General features: G+C 34.7%; 2 protein-coding genes across 2 annotated transcripts in view; both read right to left on the bottom strand.

Moving 5' to 3' along the window:
- Window positions 1-17,366, bottom strand: part of LOC107560041 (protein FAM102A-like) — an 18,362-nt gene extending 996 nt beyond the window's left edge. Inside the window, exons 1-6 of the mRNA XM_016244096.1 lie at window positions 17,032-17,366; window positions 6,120-6,252; window positions 4,090-4,099; window positions 2,630-2,731; window positions 551-719; window positions 359-480 (exon numbers count right to left, since the gene is read on the bottom strand). Coding sequence (XP_016099582.1) covers window positions 359-480; window positions 551-719; window positions 2,630-2,731; window positions 4,090-4,099; window positions 6,120-6,252; window positions 17,032-17,174 — 679 coding nt within the window. The 5' untranslated portion in view covers window positions 17,175-17,366. The remainder of the gene's footprint in view (window positions 1-358; window positions 481-550; window positions 720-2,629; window positions 2,732-4,089; window positions 4,100-6,119; window positions 6,253-17,031) is intronic.
- A 921-nt stretch (window positions 17,367-18,287) lies between these two features.
- Window positions 18,288-18,970, bottom strand: LOC107560040 (nuclear apoptosis-inducing factor 1-like). Its single transcript, XM_016244095.1, has one exon. The coding sequence runs from the start codon at window positions 18,960-18,962 to the stop codon at window positions 18,288-18,290; it is 675 nt and encodes a 224-aa protein (XP_016099581.1). The 5' UTR covers window positions 18,963-18,970.
- Between the last annotated feature and the right edge of the window lie 708 nt (window positions 18,971-19,678).

Raw genomic sequence — 19,678 nt, 5'->3', positions numbered from 1 at the left:
TTGTTATATATATATATATATATATATATATATAAATTATAAATGATGATAAAATATTTATTAATTTATTTTTAATTAAAATGTTCAGATTTTATATAAATAAAGTGTGTATATTATCATTTAAATACCTGCATCAAAACTGGAAATACAAAAATAGAACTCAATGTAAATCTGCTTAATTTTTCTTAAAGCTGTATCTTGCTGCCAAAGTTGAAACTCTTGTTTTGGTGCAATAATTCGTAGTTTTGTAAGCAGACGCGAGTATTTCCACTACAAATGAACAATGCATCAGTGTTCGGACGCAGTTTACGGATCAGCTGAAATGGAGGTTGGTTGTCCTGTGATCTGAAATGCTCACCTTCATTGTTACTGATGTCAGAAAAGTTCTGACTCTGGACGATCTTCTCCACGATGTCGTCTGCGTCGATACGCGTGTCGTTGACCCAGGTCGGGTGATCCTCCACCGAATCCTGCTTCCTCCTGAAATGAACAGAAGGAAATGGCAGTTGCATTTACTGTCGCACATTTCTGTTTCTCCCGGCTGACGTACCGTGGCGGTCTGTTGGAGGGTAAGAGGGGCCGCGGGGGTCGCGGAGGCCGGTCGGGACGGGTGTCACTCTCAGACGGGGGGTCGGCGCTCACGCTGCTGCCTGTAGACGTGTTCCTGCGATGGGTCAAATCGGACAGACTGGAGGAGCAGGAGTGTTCGGTGCTGTAGCCTGTAAACACAAACACACAGATCAGTGCGTTAAATACAAGCACGATCAATAAACATCATGCAACACTTCAAGCTCCACATGAGAAGTGCTGCAGCTTCTCAGAAGAGCGATTTTGTGACGTTTCTAGGTTGCAGAAAGTGTGGTACACCGTGAAAACCTGTATTTGAGCTTAGAACAGAGAAAAGGTCTGGCAATGGCGTTTTTCATTGATTCAAAGTAGTTGCTGAATGTAGAGGTCAACCGATGTATCGGCTATAGTTGATTGCTGGAACTATCAGCTATATCTGCAAGAATCCATGGCGATAGTTTTTCCTGGTTTCGTCTGTTGCTGGAGCGGCTAAAGGTCCGCTGTTATTAGACAGTGCAAGACTGACGCCACGTGCTGTTTGTTGACGCGGGACACTTCAGATGCGGATTTAAAACAGACAGCGAACGGTGTGTATACAGTACACTATAGTGCATGTTTTCATATCATTACTACATAATTAATTTGTTGACTAGATGTTGAATTAGTACAGAAAGATACAAAAAAATGTAAAGCACTATTTTAGTTTTCATTCAGTATCCAATTTAAAAATGGTTAAAAATCGGTATCGGCCAGTGTGGTCCAACCTAGCTATCGGTATCGGTATCTGTAAAATCCACAGGTGAACTTGGTCGACCTCTAGATGAATGCAAGTTTGTTTAATGAAATGTCATTTCAGACTGAATCAATCATTTTTACCTTCTCCTCTTAAAAATGTTCACCTTTTGTTTTAATTAAAGTGATAAATCTTGACAATTTACAAAGTTACAGAGGAACAAGTACAAAACAAACATCAGACAGCAAGTAAACAATAAGTACTAAAAATCCAATAGAACAAAACAAAAAACTATTATGCATGACAAGAAATTATATATCTTTATAAAAAATTTTAATTTTTCTTTGTAAAGACATTGTCATCATCAGTCAAAATCACGTGTAAAAAATAATGATGAATATTTTTTAGTATTTGTTACATTTAAAACTTATTTATAACATGATTTAATCAATGTTATTTTAGTATAATTGAGATAGTTTTCAGTATTTTTATTTTATATTTTTATATAATTTTTAAGAGTATTGTATTTTTATATTTACATTTTAATTTAAGTTAAAGTTTTAGTAATTTAAATTTAGTAATTTTATTGTGTTTTTGTCATATTAATTGTTTATATATATATATATATATATTAAAAAACAATTAATATGACAAAAACACAATAAAATTACTCAATTTAATTTAATTTATTTTTAATAAATAAAAATTTATAAAAACTAATATATATATATAGTTTTTATTCATTTTGATTTCATTTTTAGTTTTTGTTATTCATGTCAAGTTAAACTTAATGAGATCAAATAATTTTCATTTTAAATATGTTTTATGTATTATTTCAGTTAAAGTATATTTTATTTAAAGTAACACAGATATTTTTAATAGTTTGAATTTTTGTTTAATAGCCTAATTTATTTAATAATAACAACTGTATTTAATATTTAAAACATACCTAATCCATGTCATAAATAATTCAGATGCAAAATTGGACCTGTCTTTGCAAAGACAGACGATGCACGCAGCAATAATTTGACAAAAGCGCACAAACAGGCTGTAGCTGATGAGAATGTGCTGGGTGGGAAACACTGCCGCGAGTCACGTGAAAGATCTTTAAGTGTCTTTTAAGTGTTTTAGCGGCGAGCGCTCCTGAAGTGTCAGTAGCAGTATGTTAAACAAACATTCCCACACAATAGCGGCGTGTCGCCACCTACAGCAGGGAAAAAAGACAGGAAGATGTAGGCGCGCTTCCTGAATCAGCAACTGGCGACGACACGCAAGAAAACATACAGAATTCACTGGGATTTCCTTTCTTATGGACACACACACACACACCTGATAGTTTGCTCTGCTGACTGGCATAACTGGAGTTGCGTGAATGACCCGTGTGAAACGATTCATCAGGACTATGACCCTGATCCACCTCCTCAGGAAGAGCTAAAGAACAAAAACAGACAGAATAAATCATTCACAAATCATGCAGGAGAGAGCAGAAAGGAAACAATCACATAATCACATATTTGGAGTGTTATTGTTTTCTTTTTGTTCATATTAAACATGTTAAGTTTCTGTTTTCTTTCCTTTATTTATAAAAAAAATTCTTGAATTTCTGTCTACTGTCCCTTGTATTTCCATCCCTGTTGGCTTGATTTAAAAAATGTGAAGTTTTTGTTTTTATTTATTTATTTCCATTTATTTCTATGTATTTGTTTATTTTCATTTTATGGATTTATTTATAATTTTAAATAAATTTTTTGATTCTTCTGTCCCTTGTATTTGCACCTCTGTTGGCTTGGTTTAAGGTTAAGGCTTGATTTTAAAAATGTTAAGTTTCTGTTTTTTTAATTGGAACTGTCCTCAACTAAACCGAAGGGAGTTTGTTTCAATATAACGTTTCGTTAATAGAGTACATGTGCTCAATGATTAGTCAATGACTAGTCAGGCACTAAAATGAGTTTTTACAGAAACACTTAAAATTAAAGTTTTCATTTAGCAGAAAATTTAAAAACAACTAAAATCTTAAAATAAAATAAATTTCATAATCAACAGTTTTCATATCCACGTCGTAATGATATAACCATGTTTCTATTTCAATTCGCAGTTGGAATATAAACATTTAAATGGTGACTAATAAAAACTAGAATTCATGACAGATTCAAACATACACGAGCTGCTGAAGACATCGCTAACAGGTGAAGTAAAATATAATGAATATGTAATATAGTGCATATATTCATCTATAGAATTTTTTTTCTAGCAAACTAACGAGCTTATGCGCGTTGAACAGCTTTCCTGAGATAAATGTAACGTAACAGTGTTTTAATTTCCACCATTAAAACACTGAATGGGTGATTATATGAGACAATACATTTCATCTTTCAACATACCTTCTGACGTTCATTCGTGTTTATTTCGTGTTATAACTAGTAGTAAAGAGGAACAGATGGTCGGTTGACTTGTACCGATCTGTCAAGTCGCACAAAAGCATCAAAACGGCATTTATTGCTTGTATTTCATTATAAAATCTACAATCAATGAATCAATCGAATTGATTTAATAACAAACACACAGACATTTAAATTGCAAATAAGATAGTTTTATATCAACTTAATGATATAACCATGTTTCTATTCCAATTCGCTGTTGAAATCCAACGTATTAAACCATGGCTGTAATAAAAACTTGTTTTCATGACAGATTTATTCAAACATAAATTAGTTCATGAAGACATCACTGACAGGTGAAGTAAAATATAATGAATATGTAATATATTTTGGTGCATCACTAGTTCTTACCCGCTGAAGACTGCAAACATACGGGATGGGAATTACGTTCACAAACACAGCACTTATTTACTATATAAATACACAAGCGTCAAGTCAAATATATACGCAAACACATTCACACAAACTCATGATTGTCTTTGAGAATGTAAAGAGAAGCATGAACAAACAGTACTGAATATTCATGAGCTTCTGACCATCTGCTATGCAAATATACGTCTAATAATACGACTGAGGAAAGCCATCCCAGCAACTTTCAGTTTTTCATAAGAAACCACTGAGGTATTAGTTGATTTTAAATTACAATGGCAAATGTTGCATTAACGAAAACAGTAAGCAATCGCCTAGCAACCACCCAGAACGCCCTAGCAACCACATAGCAACGTGCTAAAACCACACAGAACTTCTTAGAAACCTCATAGGTTTCTGGGAATCCGGGTGTGCTAGCAGCTGGATAAAATTAACCTGTTGAATGCTATTAAAACAGTATGTCATCATGGATTTGGTGGATATAAACACACACGAGAAATCAGGACAGAACCAGAGCATCTCCTTCTACAAAACATTCAGAACGCTGTAATGTGGCTTATCGCCTGCCACGGCATCTGTTCCTAATCCTTCTTCACACACACACACACACACACACACTTCATACCGCACTGAGGAGCGGCATTAGTGTGACTCAGTTTCATCTTCTCGGACTAAAACAAACTTCATGCATGTTTGCTTACACTCACACACATTCATCTACATGAGGACACACACCACCACACACTTGTTTTATATAAAGCTAATTAACTAGAGACTGACCCAAACCAAAACCCTGTGCTCTGTTTGGGGCCTCAGAGAGACTGTGGCATTTAATAACTCAAGCATACTTAAAAACACACTTAAAATGTGTTTTAGGGGTTGAACAGAAACAACTCAACTAGAAATGATAAACATAAATAGTCATATTTGTCACGTGCATGTGTAGCTTCTGATTCCACAGATGGATTAAAGCTTTAACGCCTGTTCGATGGGTTTTATGAGGTCAGACACTCTTAATGTATAACAAGAACTTTAAGGGAGAAAAATTGTTAAAACAATACAAATTTATATATAAAATTTATCATACTTAAAAACACACTTAAAATGTGTTTTAGGGGTTGAACAGAAACAACTCAACTAGAAATGATAAACATAACTAGTCATATTTGTCAAGTGCATGTGTAGCTTCTGATTCCACAGATGGATTAAAGCTTTAACGCCTGTTCGATGGGTTTTATGAGGTCAGACACTCTTAATGTATAACAAGAACTTTAAGGGAGAAAAATTGTTAAAACAATACAAATTTATATATAAAATTTAATGAAATACTATATATATAAATACTGTATATATATTTTTATGTACACTTTTAATCAGCAAGGATGCATTAAATGACAGTAAAGGCATTTATAATGTTACAAAAGATTTCTATTTTAAGTAAACGCTTTCATTTCTATTCATCAGAGAATCCTGAAAAATAAAATGTATCAGTTTCCATAAAAATATTCAGCAGCACAACTGTTTTCAACATTGATGATAATCAGAAATGTTTCTCGAGCAGCAAATCAGCATATTATACTGATTTCTGAAGATCATGTGACACTGAAGACTGGAGGAATGATGCTGAAAATACAGGAATAAATAATATTTTACAGTATATTCACATAGAAAAGTTGTATGTAATAATATTTCACAATATTACCGTTTTTACTGTAATAAATGTAGCCTTGGTGAGCAAAAACATAAACAAAAAATACCAACCCAATCCTTTGAGTGCAAGTGCATTTTTACACATATATTCTCTATGACCCCAAACATTAAAAACAGTCAAATCAATCAGAACAGATCATAAAAGATTCATTTTATTTATGAATCATTTTCTGTTTCGAAGATATAAACACAAACACACACACTGCTTCCAAGAATCCTCAGTATCTGCAGCGATATCTGCCTATTATTTATGAAGCGGCCAATAAACGCGTTGAGGGTCATCAGAGGGTTTAGCATTGTACGTTTCTTCTGTTCCAGCACTTCTTGTTATCAGAGCCGCTCTGGTTTATTCTCTCCCTCCTCCACATTCTTCCCCAGCATTCCAGGGCCGTGGTACTTTGTTCTCTCACCGTAGTAACCACAAACACAGTAACACTGACGGAACAGGGGAGGAAAGAGACAAGGAGGACACCCATAATGCACTGAGAAAGAGTGAGAAATGTTTTTGACTTGGGTCAGTAAGCAACCACTTAGAAGCCACTCAAATTATTCTCAAAATCCTAAGAACAACGTAGCAACCATATGGCAACGCCCTGACAACACCCTAGTGTGCAACATTTGCATGCACTTTTTCTTCAAATATCCAGTATTTTAATGGAATATTGCTCTAAATTCCAATCCATCGATGCAACATCACATTTTCAAAGCACCGATTCCTATAACAAATACTCCCAGAAACAACACCACAACAGGCTTTGTGCGTTCTTGCGGTTTCTCCTTTCATGCTCGACTCTCTCCCACAGCGGCCGAAGCCAAACCCAAGCAAGCGCTGCTGAATGGACCAATTGTTGGGAGACTCAGAACAATTTAGAGCGTACAAAAGATCCATGAGCGAGATTCATGTGGAATAAATATGCATTAGCTGTGAGCCAGGCAGACTAGCAGGGAGCAAAGGTTTGCAGGGAGAGAAAAATGACAGGCAGGTGGATGAGATTCAAAACTCTTTATTAGGCAATGTATTCATGCAATGTTTCTGTAAAAATTTAAAAATATAACTATGATAATTGTGTAAAAAATAAATATAATTTTATAATACAATAAAATGTGCGTTTGTATATATACAGTTATATATATATATATATATATATATATATATATATATATATATATATATATATAATAATTAAAATAAAATAATATATATAATCTTGTTATTGACACTTTTATTCAGCAAGGATACATTATAATAATTTTTGTATTCGTATTGATTTGATATTTTTTAAGACTTAATAAACCATATTAAGCTACTATATTAAATAAAAACTATAATTAGTGACACCAGTATCTAATTGAATACATGTATTAAATATTCTTTTTCCATTAATGTATTTTTTTCATCATAAAAAAGCATTTTTACAAATATCATGAATGCATGAATCCATAAATATCATGTTTTCTTGGGGTTTGTAAATTTGAACTGAACTTGCTATATAACAATAAGGTCACATTATCTTTTTCTTCCAATAATTTAAGCCTATTAATGGTCTTTTTCTCAGAATCTTTCATGGTGGATCATTTTTAAACCCCCACATATTTATAAACTAAAATTCAATTCAGTGTTCATCAGTGTATTCCAGTATGAAATGCATTTTTATTATTAATGCATAATCATAAAACAAAAGTGTTCGATCGTTGATGCTAAATCATGTATGTGCGTTAGATGCATGGCTAATGCACTGAATATTCATGTATGCAACACACAGTAAGCCTGATCGTGTGTTGTTTCTCTTGAGATGTAGTGTGCTGAACACTGAACAAAACCCAGAATACAAAACAAAAGAGAGAGGCTTCATTAAAGAGAGGAAGCCCTGAAAGAGGACAGATCCTCCCCCGAGGTCTATCAGCAAACACCAGCACAATGATCGCAACGAGCCTCTCAGATTCAACACTACACCACTACCCCAACCCGCTCTATACTAACCCCAGCACAACTGACATCCAGACCACAGCCTAACATGCGCTTAATGCATCCACCTTGCAAAATAAAAGCATCAGAAAGCATTCTGAACGCAGTCCATGTTACTGACTGCTGCTGTCAGATGTGTGTGATCGTGTTTCGTGAGGCCTGTCGTTGGTCGATACTCTTCCCCGTCTGTTTGCCGATGATTCAGTCGAGCAGAAATGTGCTGTGCTGAAACAGGATTCTTATCTCCCATCCTGTAGCTCGGCCTGTGTTAGACCCTGACAGCGTTTGGACAAACATCCCCAGAGCGGCGCTCCAATCACACGGCCTGACGTCAGCGCAGACCTTCCTATTCTCTCTGCTGCATGACAGCGCAGGATAAGAGAAGGTGAAACAGACAGAGGTTCGGCTCATTTCAGCGAGGAAGCTGTTGTTAGGGCAGTATTTAGTATCATACAACTATAGTTGTTTTTGTTCATATTTTAAAGTAGATTCTATTTTCTGTTTTCACTTTAGTTTTAGTATCTTTGCATTTTTGCCTTTTTTTTAAAAATATATTTCCATATTGTTTAAATTTTAAAAGGGTCATATGATGCTGCTAAAAAGAACATTATTTTGTGTATTTGGTGTAATGAAATGTGTTTATGCGGTTTAATGTTCAAAAAACACATTATTTTCCACATACTGTACATTATTGTTTCTCCTCTATGCCCCGACTTTTTTAAACGCGTTGATTTTTACAAAGCTCATCGGTCTGAAAAGCGAGGTGTGCTCTGATTGGCCAGCTATCCAGTGCGTTGTGATTGGCCGAATACCTCAAGCGTGTGACGGAAATGTTACGCCCCTTACCATATTGTGATGATGCCGTGTCCCGGAGCGATGATTCAAAAACATTAAAACCCATTAGAAACGAGGCATTTGAGTAAATATATTTTTCATTTATTTTGCATATGCAATTTTGATTTAGTTAGTTTTTTATTATATTTGTATTAATTAAATTTCAAATATATATATATATTTTTTATACATTTTATTTATTAAATTCGTTTTTAAATTATAATTTGTAATTATATCTTTCAGTGTATGTTTATACATAATTTATATATAATTTATCATTTTTATTTATTAGTTTTAGTTTATTTCGTGTTTTTTATCATTTCTAATTATATTTTTTACGTATATTTCTATATATAATTCATAATTGTTATTATTTTATTATTATTTTAGTTTATTTAGTTTTGGTAATTATAATACTTCTAGTTAAACTAAACTAAAAATAAGATAAGTTTCCTTGGCAACTAGCTGAAATAAAAAAAAGGTTTTAGTTTTTTATATTTTATTTTATATTAGTTAATGTTTAGTTTATTTCAAGTAACATTTTTTTATATAATGTTAAGAATTGTTTTATGGTTTTAGTGTTAATATTACTACAGTGTTATTTTTATTAGTTTTTTTAATATATTCAACTTTTCTACTTGGTTTTTATTAATTTTTATTTCAGTTGTAATTTTAGTTATTTTAATACATCAATTTATCTCCCTTGCAACTAGCTGAAATAAAATCAGGATAATTGTTTTTAAGTATTTTATTTAAGGTAACAAAAATTTTTTTTTTATGGTTTTAGTTTTAGTTAACTATAATAACTCTGGTTTTAGTTAACGATTGAGATATATATATATATATTAACGCTAATAACCCTGACTTAGGGTTAAATTGCAATGCATTCAAAATCAAACTTTATCTATCAAATGCACAAAAATAAAGCATCCAGCAGCAACTACAAAAAAAAGAAAGATTGAAATCACAACACAGAGCATCTGACTCTTAGTGAAGACTCACTTCCATGACAATGATCTAATAAGAAATGTATTTAATATGCATCACAACCCTCTCCCTCAAGCGGACTGATCAAAACAGGAAGTGATAGCCGCCGCCGGAGCGTCCAATAAATGAAGTGCTCGTTCTCTCAGCCTGAACCCGCTCGCCTCCAGATGGGATGAGGAGGACCAGCTGTGTGCACTCTCCATTTTGAAAAATTGACACTTATGACTGGTTTTGTGCTCCAGGGTCACATTTAGTTAATTTATGTTATTATTTTATATTTATATTTACTATTTAATATTGTTTTATTTTATCTACTCAATATTATTATTCATAATAATATTAACATTTTATGAATATAATTTTTTTATTTCTCTGTTCAAATATTTGCTAAATGTCTATTAGTAAATTATTAATTGAGTTATTTTTGTAATATTTTGTATTCTTATTTTTATTTATCCATTTATTTAGTATTACTCGTAATAATATTATTATTTTGTATTATGTGTATAATTTACTTATTTTTGCTATTATTTAATTTTTTTTATCTATACCAATAATATTAATAAATAATATAATTTCATTTATTATTATTATTATTATTATTATTGTATATTCATGTTTATTTATCTATTCCTTTAGTATTACTCATAATAATATGAATATATTTTTATTATATGTGTATAATTTACATATTTGTGCTATTATTAAATTTTTTTATTTATCTATTACTTTATCATTATTCCCAATAATATTAATATATAATATAATTTCATTTTTTTTTTATTATTATTATTGTATATTCATATGTTTATTTATCTATTTCTTTAAATTTTTTTATCATTATAAGTTGCAGGTAAATCGGATATAAATCTAAAAAGCCGAACAGAATAACAGTTCTGCGAGAGCAGGTCGTGATTATTGCTACTAAGGGGTTCAAACAAAACTTGAATATCTTTTAAAGATTCATGAACCTGTCAAATAAATTGCAGCAGCCTGGTGAACATGAGGCTGTGAGTAAATACATAAAGACAGAGTCAGATTAAAACTTTTCCTGTTTTTGCATACAATATGCATCAAACTATCCATGCACAGAGGTTGAAACTACACATACTTAAAGATTCCCTCTAAATTAAATCAATGCATTGAGTTAAATCAATCAGCCGCGCACGTGACTAATTGACCGTTCTGAACTCTGTGTCAATCAATGAAGGCCACAAGTGACTTATGAAGCGGAGGTCAAAAGGTCACAGCACAACTGTAATCAAGCCGGCTGACTTTGCATGATTTTCAAATCCAGTTGCATAACCGCAAATCTGGACAGAAAGTCCGAGGCTGTATGTCAGCCCTTGTTCTGGATTTATCTATTGGACATCGAGGAGTAAGACTTCCGGAATGCGGACGATAAATCCAAATACGCTGATTACATAACGCAAGCCCCATAAAGACTCTTACAGTTCGGAGCCGTAAAGGCCAGCGACTGACCCTTTGAACCGCCCAGCTGCTTACAGCATTAAAGACACGTCTCTCATTACGAGAGGAAGCAGAATATCCGCTTTGAGTCATGATAAGTCCGTGTCGTGCTCGTTTGGTGGGTTTATGGCCTTTGAAACATCACTGATACATGCACAACGTAAAGCAGATGTTGTGTTCAACTTTAATTGCAACAAGGGATTTCACTCGCCCAGAAGGGACTGAACGCTATCCGGAGCGTCTTATCCCGCTGTTTGGTGATGTTTGGCACTTCTCTGATGTTGCTGGTAATTACTGCAGAAGTAATCAGATGAGACGGACTGAAGTCCTGACAATGTCCCGCTCTGTGTGGACGCTGTAATGAGGACAGAGAAGAGCGTTCCCAAAGCAGGACATGGAAACATGTCGATATGTGCACACACTGGATGCGTCTCGTGTATCGTATCGTCCAGTATTGTCTCGGTCAGGAAGAGACAGATGCTCACGGTCAACAGTTTCCAGAAAATCTGCTTACACAGATCCACAAATCAGCAGAGACAAACACTGCAAATTAGACAGTCGGCACATCTGTTCATATCTGACGGTCAGCGAAAAACAAGGATCTCTTCTAGAAGTGAGTCATAATGAGCTTTAGGAGTCACAGACACTAAACAATTTATGGAATCTTGTTTAAATCACAATTCAGGCTTTTCTTTTCTCAGAATTCTACATTTACATCTCACAATTTTTGCTGTTTTTTTTTTTACTGTTCATCTCTCAATTTGGACTTTTTTCCTAGATTTTGTCTTTACATCTCAACATTTTTACGTTCTGAGTTTACAGCTTGCCATTTTGACTTTTTACATCTTGCAACTATTCTGCCACAGAATAAAAATAGAAAAGGTAACTGCATCTGCAAACTGCAAAGAATTCAATATTGAGGAAAGTTGCTGATCTGTTAAGGTTTTTTTTTTAAAAATAGCCAGGATCTGGGGTGAATCATTTCAGTAAGAGTCATTTAAACTCATTGATTAAATTAAATGATGACAAAAAGAACATTGCATGTGTTGGAATTCATTAAACATTTGAACAAGACATCTTCAGTTGCCTTGACAAAAATGCATTGTCTGAACGAGATTTTTGATTTCCACAAAACTATTTAAATTCCACAAAAATATTGTGCAGCACAACTGTTTTCAACATTGATGATAATCAGAAATGATTCTTGAGCAGCAAATCAGCATATTATACTGATTTCTGAAGATCATGTGACACTGAAGACTGGAGTAATGATGCTGAAAATACAGCTGCGCATCACAGAAATAAATTACATTTGTACAGATATTCACATAACAGCTCTTTTTGAATTGTAATAACATTTAATAATATTACTGATTTTACTGTATTATTTTTGATTAAATAAATGCAGCCTTAGTGAGCAGAAGAGAATTCTTTTAAAAACATTTTAAAAAATCTTAATTATTCCAAACTTTTGACTGCCAGGAACTAAAACATTGCAGCATGTCTAATTGAACTTGAAGGGAAATATCTGCATTATTCATCTTGACGTGTGTCAGAATGGTTCATCTTTGAAGTGCTGTAATCATGAATCCCTCTAACAGAACCTGTGATCAAACTCAACTACAGCCTGTCAGGAGCTACAAACATGCATGCTGGGTAAAACACACAGGTTTCACAAATTAGAGGAAAACTGCACACGTGGCAAAAGGCTGGTGGGGCCGAACCACACGCCCAGTGGTTTGTGCTTTTCATGGATAAGATTTTAAGAGCGGCCCAGCAGACCTACAGATTGTTATGCTGCATTTTAGAAAAGACATCCATACAACTCTGAAACGTTCCCTTCATCATCTAAAAGCCCTAAAACTAAAGTTGCACTATAAATAAAAACAGTTTTCCACCATGATCAAAATTTTCAGTTCTGGAATAAATTAAACATGCATAACAAATAAGCCTGCAAATAGAGTAAAGCATGGCGATGCTGCACAGCAGTCGTACATGTCTATCTAGTGCATTTACATAGAAAAACAATGGAAAAGTAGTGCATTGGAATGAAAAAACGTGTTCTGTGTGAACAGCCCTTTACAAGAATTTCAACTTTTACATGCAGCGCCGCTCATCACTGTTAGTTCCAAAACAGCGGGCCAATCAGAAGACCCCGGAGGCGGGGCAAGCGTTTCAAGCTTTTGTTTACAGTAGCAAGTTTGCATGGCAACTGTTTTATTTGACAGCAACATAGCGGAGGAGGCGAGTCTCAAAAGTGCGTCTCGGGTTTTCAGACGCAATGACGCGTTCTGTGTGAACGGCCCCTTATGTTGCTTTTTATGTTCTTTTTGGAAATAACAAAAAAGCATACAAACAATATGTTCAGCCATGTTCTCTAATGTGGACACTTTCAGCACAAAACCTGATGATTATGAATGACAGTAAATACAAACTGAGAGGCTTTTGGTTACACAACTGAGAAGAATCTGCTTTAAATATCAGCTGTTCTAGTATTGTAATCAATGCACTTAATTAGTACCCTTCTAAATCCATACTGTCCAAGCACTCACGCAGGCTTATGAGGAACGAGATGCTTTTCATTTAACTGCAGACCAAACCCTCCTAATTATGAGGCTGGTTAACGAAGATTCATCCCACCCAACATTCCTATGAGAAACTACTATTCATGGAAAATACATTTCTATAAATAACAATCTGCATTTATGTGTCTGGAAAGTATTTTGATCAAATTTATAGCTGTTCAAGTATAGGTCTAATACTATTTAAAGTCACTTCTCTCATTTAAACTTTAGCAGCAAAAATTCATTTCCGCAAATCTGTGCAGTTTCAATAAATCGATTGGACTCCAGAATGTTTGCAGAAGTGCCTGCATGGCATTTTTTCATGCATTAAAATGTTTTAGTAGCAATATATGGAGGTAAAGAATTCTGTTTACGACAATGAATTGTTATATTGGTGCATGTTGCTTTTTTCATTCTTTTCGAAAACACAAGAGTGGTTGTTTTTGTGTTCGTGTTGAATTGACTATTTCTTTAAAGACATTTATAATTATGCAACCAACCATTTGATAAATAATATATATATATATATATAAAGTAAAACAGTAAACTACCTAACAAAAAAAAAATTTTCTACACTTTTTTTTTACTAAACAGACATAAAGGAAAATTATAGTTAATAATTTTCATTCATTTGCACCAATATAGCAATTCATAGCCATAAACAGAATTCTTTACATCCATATATTGCTACTAAAACATTTTAATGCATGAAAAATGCTATGCAGGCACTTCTGCAAACATTCTGGAGTAAATCATTGAGTTCTGAATTAATAATATGAATAATGAATAAATATACTAGCTATATCACCCAGCAATAAAATTGGGTCAAACATCTCATTTATTGCTGTGATGCAGAAAACAGGTGATGGCCTCATTCCTCCTGTTCCTGTCATCTGTCTGAAACCGTCTGAAACCAAACACCACATGTAGCACTGAACTTCCTGCAAAACATCAAGCAACTTTCCATTTCTGATGCATTTCAACAATATGCTACAATCCTCAAAAACTAGACATGCAAACAGCAGGATGCTGAACCCAACAGCGAGACAAACTACAGTCTGATCTGTGACCTTCCTCTCACTCATGTTCACTGACGTCTCTGTCTGTCTACTGTCTCCATGCGCTGCCATTTGACTTCCTCCTGCCAACCAACCCAGGACTCACTGAAACAAAAGCGGTTTGTGTGTGTGTGTGTGTGTGTGTGTGTGTGTGTGTGTGTGTTTGAAGGGTGGGAGACAGGAGAAGAACGTGTGTGACTTGAATGAGAATGTTAAAAAGAAATAAATGAGACCTTTAAGGGCTTGTGGTCTGGCACTGGTTCTCTCATAAACTGAACAACTAGAAACAGATCTGTCAACATCTAATCAAAACTACTTTAAAGCATGTTCCTAGTCTTAAAGGAATAGTTCACCCAAAAATGAACATTTTCTGAAAATGTACTCCCCTCAGGTCATTCAAGATTCATTCATTCAGGTCATTCAGATGAGATTTGGATAAATGTAGCATTGCATCAGTGTCTCAGCAATGGGTGCTCTGCAGTGAATGGGTGCCGTCAGAATGAGAGTCCAAACAGCTGATAAAAACATCACAATAATCCACAAGTAATCCACACCACTCCAGTCCATCAGTTAATGCCTTGAGAAGACAAAAGCTGCGTGTTTGTAAAAAACAAATCCGTCATTATGCCGTTTAAACTTTAAACTGTTGCTTCTGGCCATAACATGAGTCCATAATTCATAATAACGCTTCCTCCAGTGAAAAAGTCCATCTCCTGTTGTCTCTCGCATCAAAATCCACCCATATATGTGACCCTGGACCACAAAACCAGTCATAAAGGTAAATTTTTTTTAAATTGAGATTTATACATCATCTGAAAGCTGAATAAATAAGTTTGTTATGATAGGACAATATTTGGTTGAGATGCAACTATTTGAAAATCTGGAATCTGAGGGTGCAAAAAAATCAAATATTGAGAAAATCTCCTTTAAAATTGTCCAAATGAAGTTCTTAGCAATGCATATTACTAATCAAAAATTAAGTTTTGATATATTTACAGTAGGGAATTTACAAAATATCTTATATATATATATATATATATATAAAAACTAATAAAAAAGACAGAAACACACAAAAAATACTAAAACTTCACCTAAAATTTAAATTAAAAAAGAAAATATAAAAATAAAGAGTAATTCAAAATTGAAATGGCATCTCAAATACACTCAATAACACTGCAAAAAGGTCCTGCTGAATTTAAAGCAAATATTTTTTCATTTTAAAGCTGAACAGCAACAAGTACCAAGGTACTATCATCATTTTAAGACAAGTACCATAGTACTATCCTGATTTGTTTTTTTTACCATGGTACCTTTATAAAGGCACCGAGGTTGTACCATGGTACAGCAATATAAGGCATCAGACTGCAATACTACAGTACAGAAATTCATGGTATTTACATTAAAAGGAAAAAAGCTCCCTGGTCATTTTTGCAGGTTTAACCCCTGTACTCTTTTAAATACCTTGTGTGCAGCGCTGGGGAAAGTTACTTTTAAAAGTAATGCATTACAATACTTAGTTACTTCCTAAAAAAGTAACTAATTACGTTACTTAGTTACTTTTTATTGAAAGTAATGCGTTACGTTACTTTTGCGTTACTTTTTAAATCTGGGTTGCTCGTTTGCTTTTAATATAAAAAGTTATATTTTCTGCAAATATAAAAGCCCTTAAAAGTGCAAATTCACGTCTGTACAGTAGAACACAGAAGAAGAAAGTTCAACACTCTTCAGCAATGAAAAAAGAAGAAATGTTAGTTTATCTTGTGTAATTTGTGTTTATTAGTACGGTTGAATTGGATCACCGAAGGTGGTTAATAAAACGGGATTAAATACATAAAGGATATTTGTATTATTTAACATATTTAATTATTGCAGCTTTGAGTCATATTCTGAGTTGCTTTGAACTGTTTTTATTCATTTTGAGGAAAACTAAATCTGATTTTTTTTTATTGTGAGTGAGTAAGTGAGATGAATTAATGCATGTTCACATTTATTTTAGAACTAAAGTAACATCTTCTGATTTCTCTCAACATGGGGACAAGAGAGCTTTCAATCAATAAATTGAGGGGGGGGGGGAAGTAACTTGCGTTACTTATTTGAAAAAGTAACTCAGACATTCTCTTGTAAATTAAAAAGTAATGCATTACTTTACTAGTTACTTGAAAACAAGTAATCTGATTACGTAACTCGTAATGCGTTCCCCCCCATGTATGCATGCATGTAAATACCATGATGCATGAATACAGTAAGTACAGTTTGAATGAGTGCATGCAGAACTGCATGAATAAACAAATGAAGGGTTCACAGATGATGAAGATGATGATGATGGGGTCCTTACCTGGATGATGAAGCAGTGAAATCTCCATCCAGCAGTCTGATTTTACAGAACAAAACTCCGTTGACGAACGGCACAGCTGTCAGCTCCTCCAGAGTAACATGAGTCTGAAACTTAAACCTCTTCTTCTTGACGAGAAACGCCATGAACCCGAGCTTGAAGTGGTTTAATTCTCTGCTGAAGTCTGGTGTTTAACATGTGCACAGTGAAGCGGGCTTAAACTCTCTCCGCGGGATCATGATTTCATCGATCATCTGCGAGACATAACCACACAAATCACAACAAACATGATCAACTCTGAGCTCGTGCTTCTGTCTCCGATGTTTGGATGTGATTCTTCTGTTCCTGTGTGTTTAGATTCACTAAAGAAGCTCCGCCCCCCTCTCTCTCTCTGTCTCTCTCTCTCTCTCTCTCTCTCTCTCAATTCGATTCGATTCGATTCAATTCTATTCAATTCTATTCAAATAGCTTTATTGTATTGCCAAAGCATTAAGACGACAAAGAAAATGGTTTATAACATCTGAACATTTACATTAGAACATATTATAACTAATATGTAATATATAACTAATATGGAAATGTCATATATACACACAGAACCAGCTTGTCTGCGTAAAGAATCTGTATTATAGTGATAAGTTATACAGTAAGTTACAGATACCTGAAGCAGAGGCTGTAACTTTTCATGAGTTGTGGACTTATATTCAACATTTCAATTTAGACAAATCGCGTGATAAGGATTTTTCAATATTTGAATTGGAAATCAAGCGACAGAAGTCTAGTGCACGTTCTAAAGTTATAAAGATTATATAACAAAAAAGTGATGGAAGTTTAAGTTTATGAAAATATCAAATGCAAACAAAATGTTCATATCGGTGCATCCCTAGTTAAATTCACGGACATTTTTTACAGTGTATCTTTAAAGGCCATTTTCTTAAAATGAGACATTTTTATCTCGAAATCTGGACTTTTTTCCTCATTATTTGGAGTTTATATCCTACAATTAGGAGTTTTCCTCGCACTTCTGACTTTATTTCTCGCAATTCCGAGAAAATAATTTTTTATTCAGTGGCATTAACAGGCTTCCATAGTCTTCTGTGTGAGGGGGGGCAGTGGGAATAATAGTTTTGGACGGACATTCAAATGTCATGTGACTTAAAAACAGCACATTATTGTCTACCTATAGTGCAATATATTTAATTTTTTCAGAATAACAAGGAATTACTTCTCGCCATATGGCAGCTCCGCACCATCGAGGGTTAAGTGTAACAGCAGTGCGACTGCACGCACGTGAAGTTACGCAGCAGTAACGCTACTGTCTTACTTTGCGTTAACGCGGCGCTGGCTGCGGAGCTGATGGGCACCGCGATCTCCGCGTCCGCCGCCGGGAGGCTGATGATGGTCGCTTCTCCGAGCAGATTGCAGATGCGCTGCTGCATGGAGCTCAGGATGACCGGCACGCTGCTGCAGTCACCCGTGCCCTCCATGGCCGCCCGCGCCTGCGCCACTTTGCGCCGCACCTCCGTCTTCAGATCGGACCATTTCTTCTTGACCTCCGCGAGCTCTCGCTGGCAGGTGCTCACGGCATTCACGCGCTTCAGGATCTCCACCCACGCGCTGTTCTTGGCGATGTGCGTGACGCCCGCGTTAAAATGATTCACTAAAATGTGCTTTTGCTTCTCCATCTCCTCCACGATGATCTCCACCTCCCTTTCGGAGAAATTCGTTTTTCTCTTTTTGGCCTGAGATGCCATAATTGGGTTGGGGGGGGGGGAGGTAAAAATATTGCGTAGAATACGTAAAAATAGTACGTTTTTGTCCCGACACAATTGCGCAGCGTAATGGCTTCTTGAATCGACTTCTCTTCCAACAACAACGTTTGCGGCCGCAAATGGCAGAAGTCCCGCCCATTTGTCGCCTCTTGCGATTCCCATTGGCTTAGATTTGCCATAAACGGTGACGATCTTTCTTTTTATTGGTGGAAACTGTGATCAATCACACCATACGTTTTTGCGCTATACTTATTGTCAACCAGAGGAGGGAGCTATTACAAAGTTATCTCTCTCTATTCAAAATTGCTTTATTGGCATGACTGTAAATGATACAATAATTGCCAAAGCTTAGTATGCATGTACACAATTTAAAAAAAAATAATATAATAACATGAAGTCCCGCCCATTTGTCGCCTCTTGCGATTCCCATTGGCTTAGATTTGCCATAAACGGTGACGATCTTTCTTTTTATTGGTGGAAACTGTGATCAATCACACCATACGTTTTTGCGCTATACTTATTGTCAACCAGAGGAGGGAGCTATTTAATTACAAAGTTATCTCTCTCTATTCAAAATTGCTTTATTGGCATGACTGTAAATGATACAATAATTGCCAAAGCTTAGTATGCATGTACACAATTTAAAAAAAAATAATATAATAACAATACTAATAATTAAATGAACATCACATAGAATAGAATGGAATATTATAACATCTTAGAAGTATTAAACTGTAACAAATTAGAATGTGTGAACATTTGATACCACAGTCTTTAACTTGCATACAAACACATACATACTTCGGATCACTGTGGTGGACAGTAGGGTAACACACTGAGGTCAGACACAACACACATTCACCCGCTCTCTCTCTCTC

This window comes from Sinocyclocheilus grahami, unplaced genomic scaffold (genome assembly GCF_001515645.1).
Source record: "Sinocyclocheilus grahami isolate Dianchi unplaced genomic scaffold, SAMN03320097.WGS_v1.1 scaffold708.1, whole genome shotgun sequence".
NCBI lineage: Eukaryota > Metazoa > Chordata > Actinopteri > Cypriniformes > Cyprinidae > Sinocyclocheilus > Sinocyclocheilus grahami.
Note: the sequence above shows the minus strand (reverse complement) of the source record. Positions and strands in the feature narration are given on the sequence as shown.

Bases quoted from the DNA above. Each gene is read 5' to 3' on its own strand.
- LOC107560040 (XM_016244095.1), bottom strand. From the start codon at position 18,962: ATGGGAATCGCAAGAGGCGACAAATGGGCGGGACTTCTGCCATTTGCG.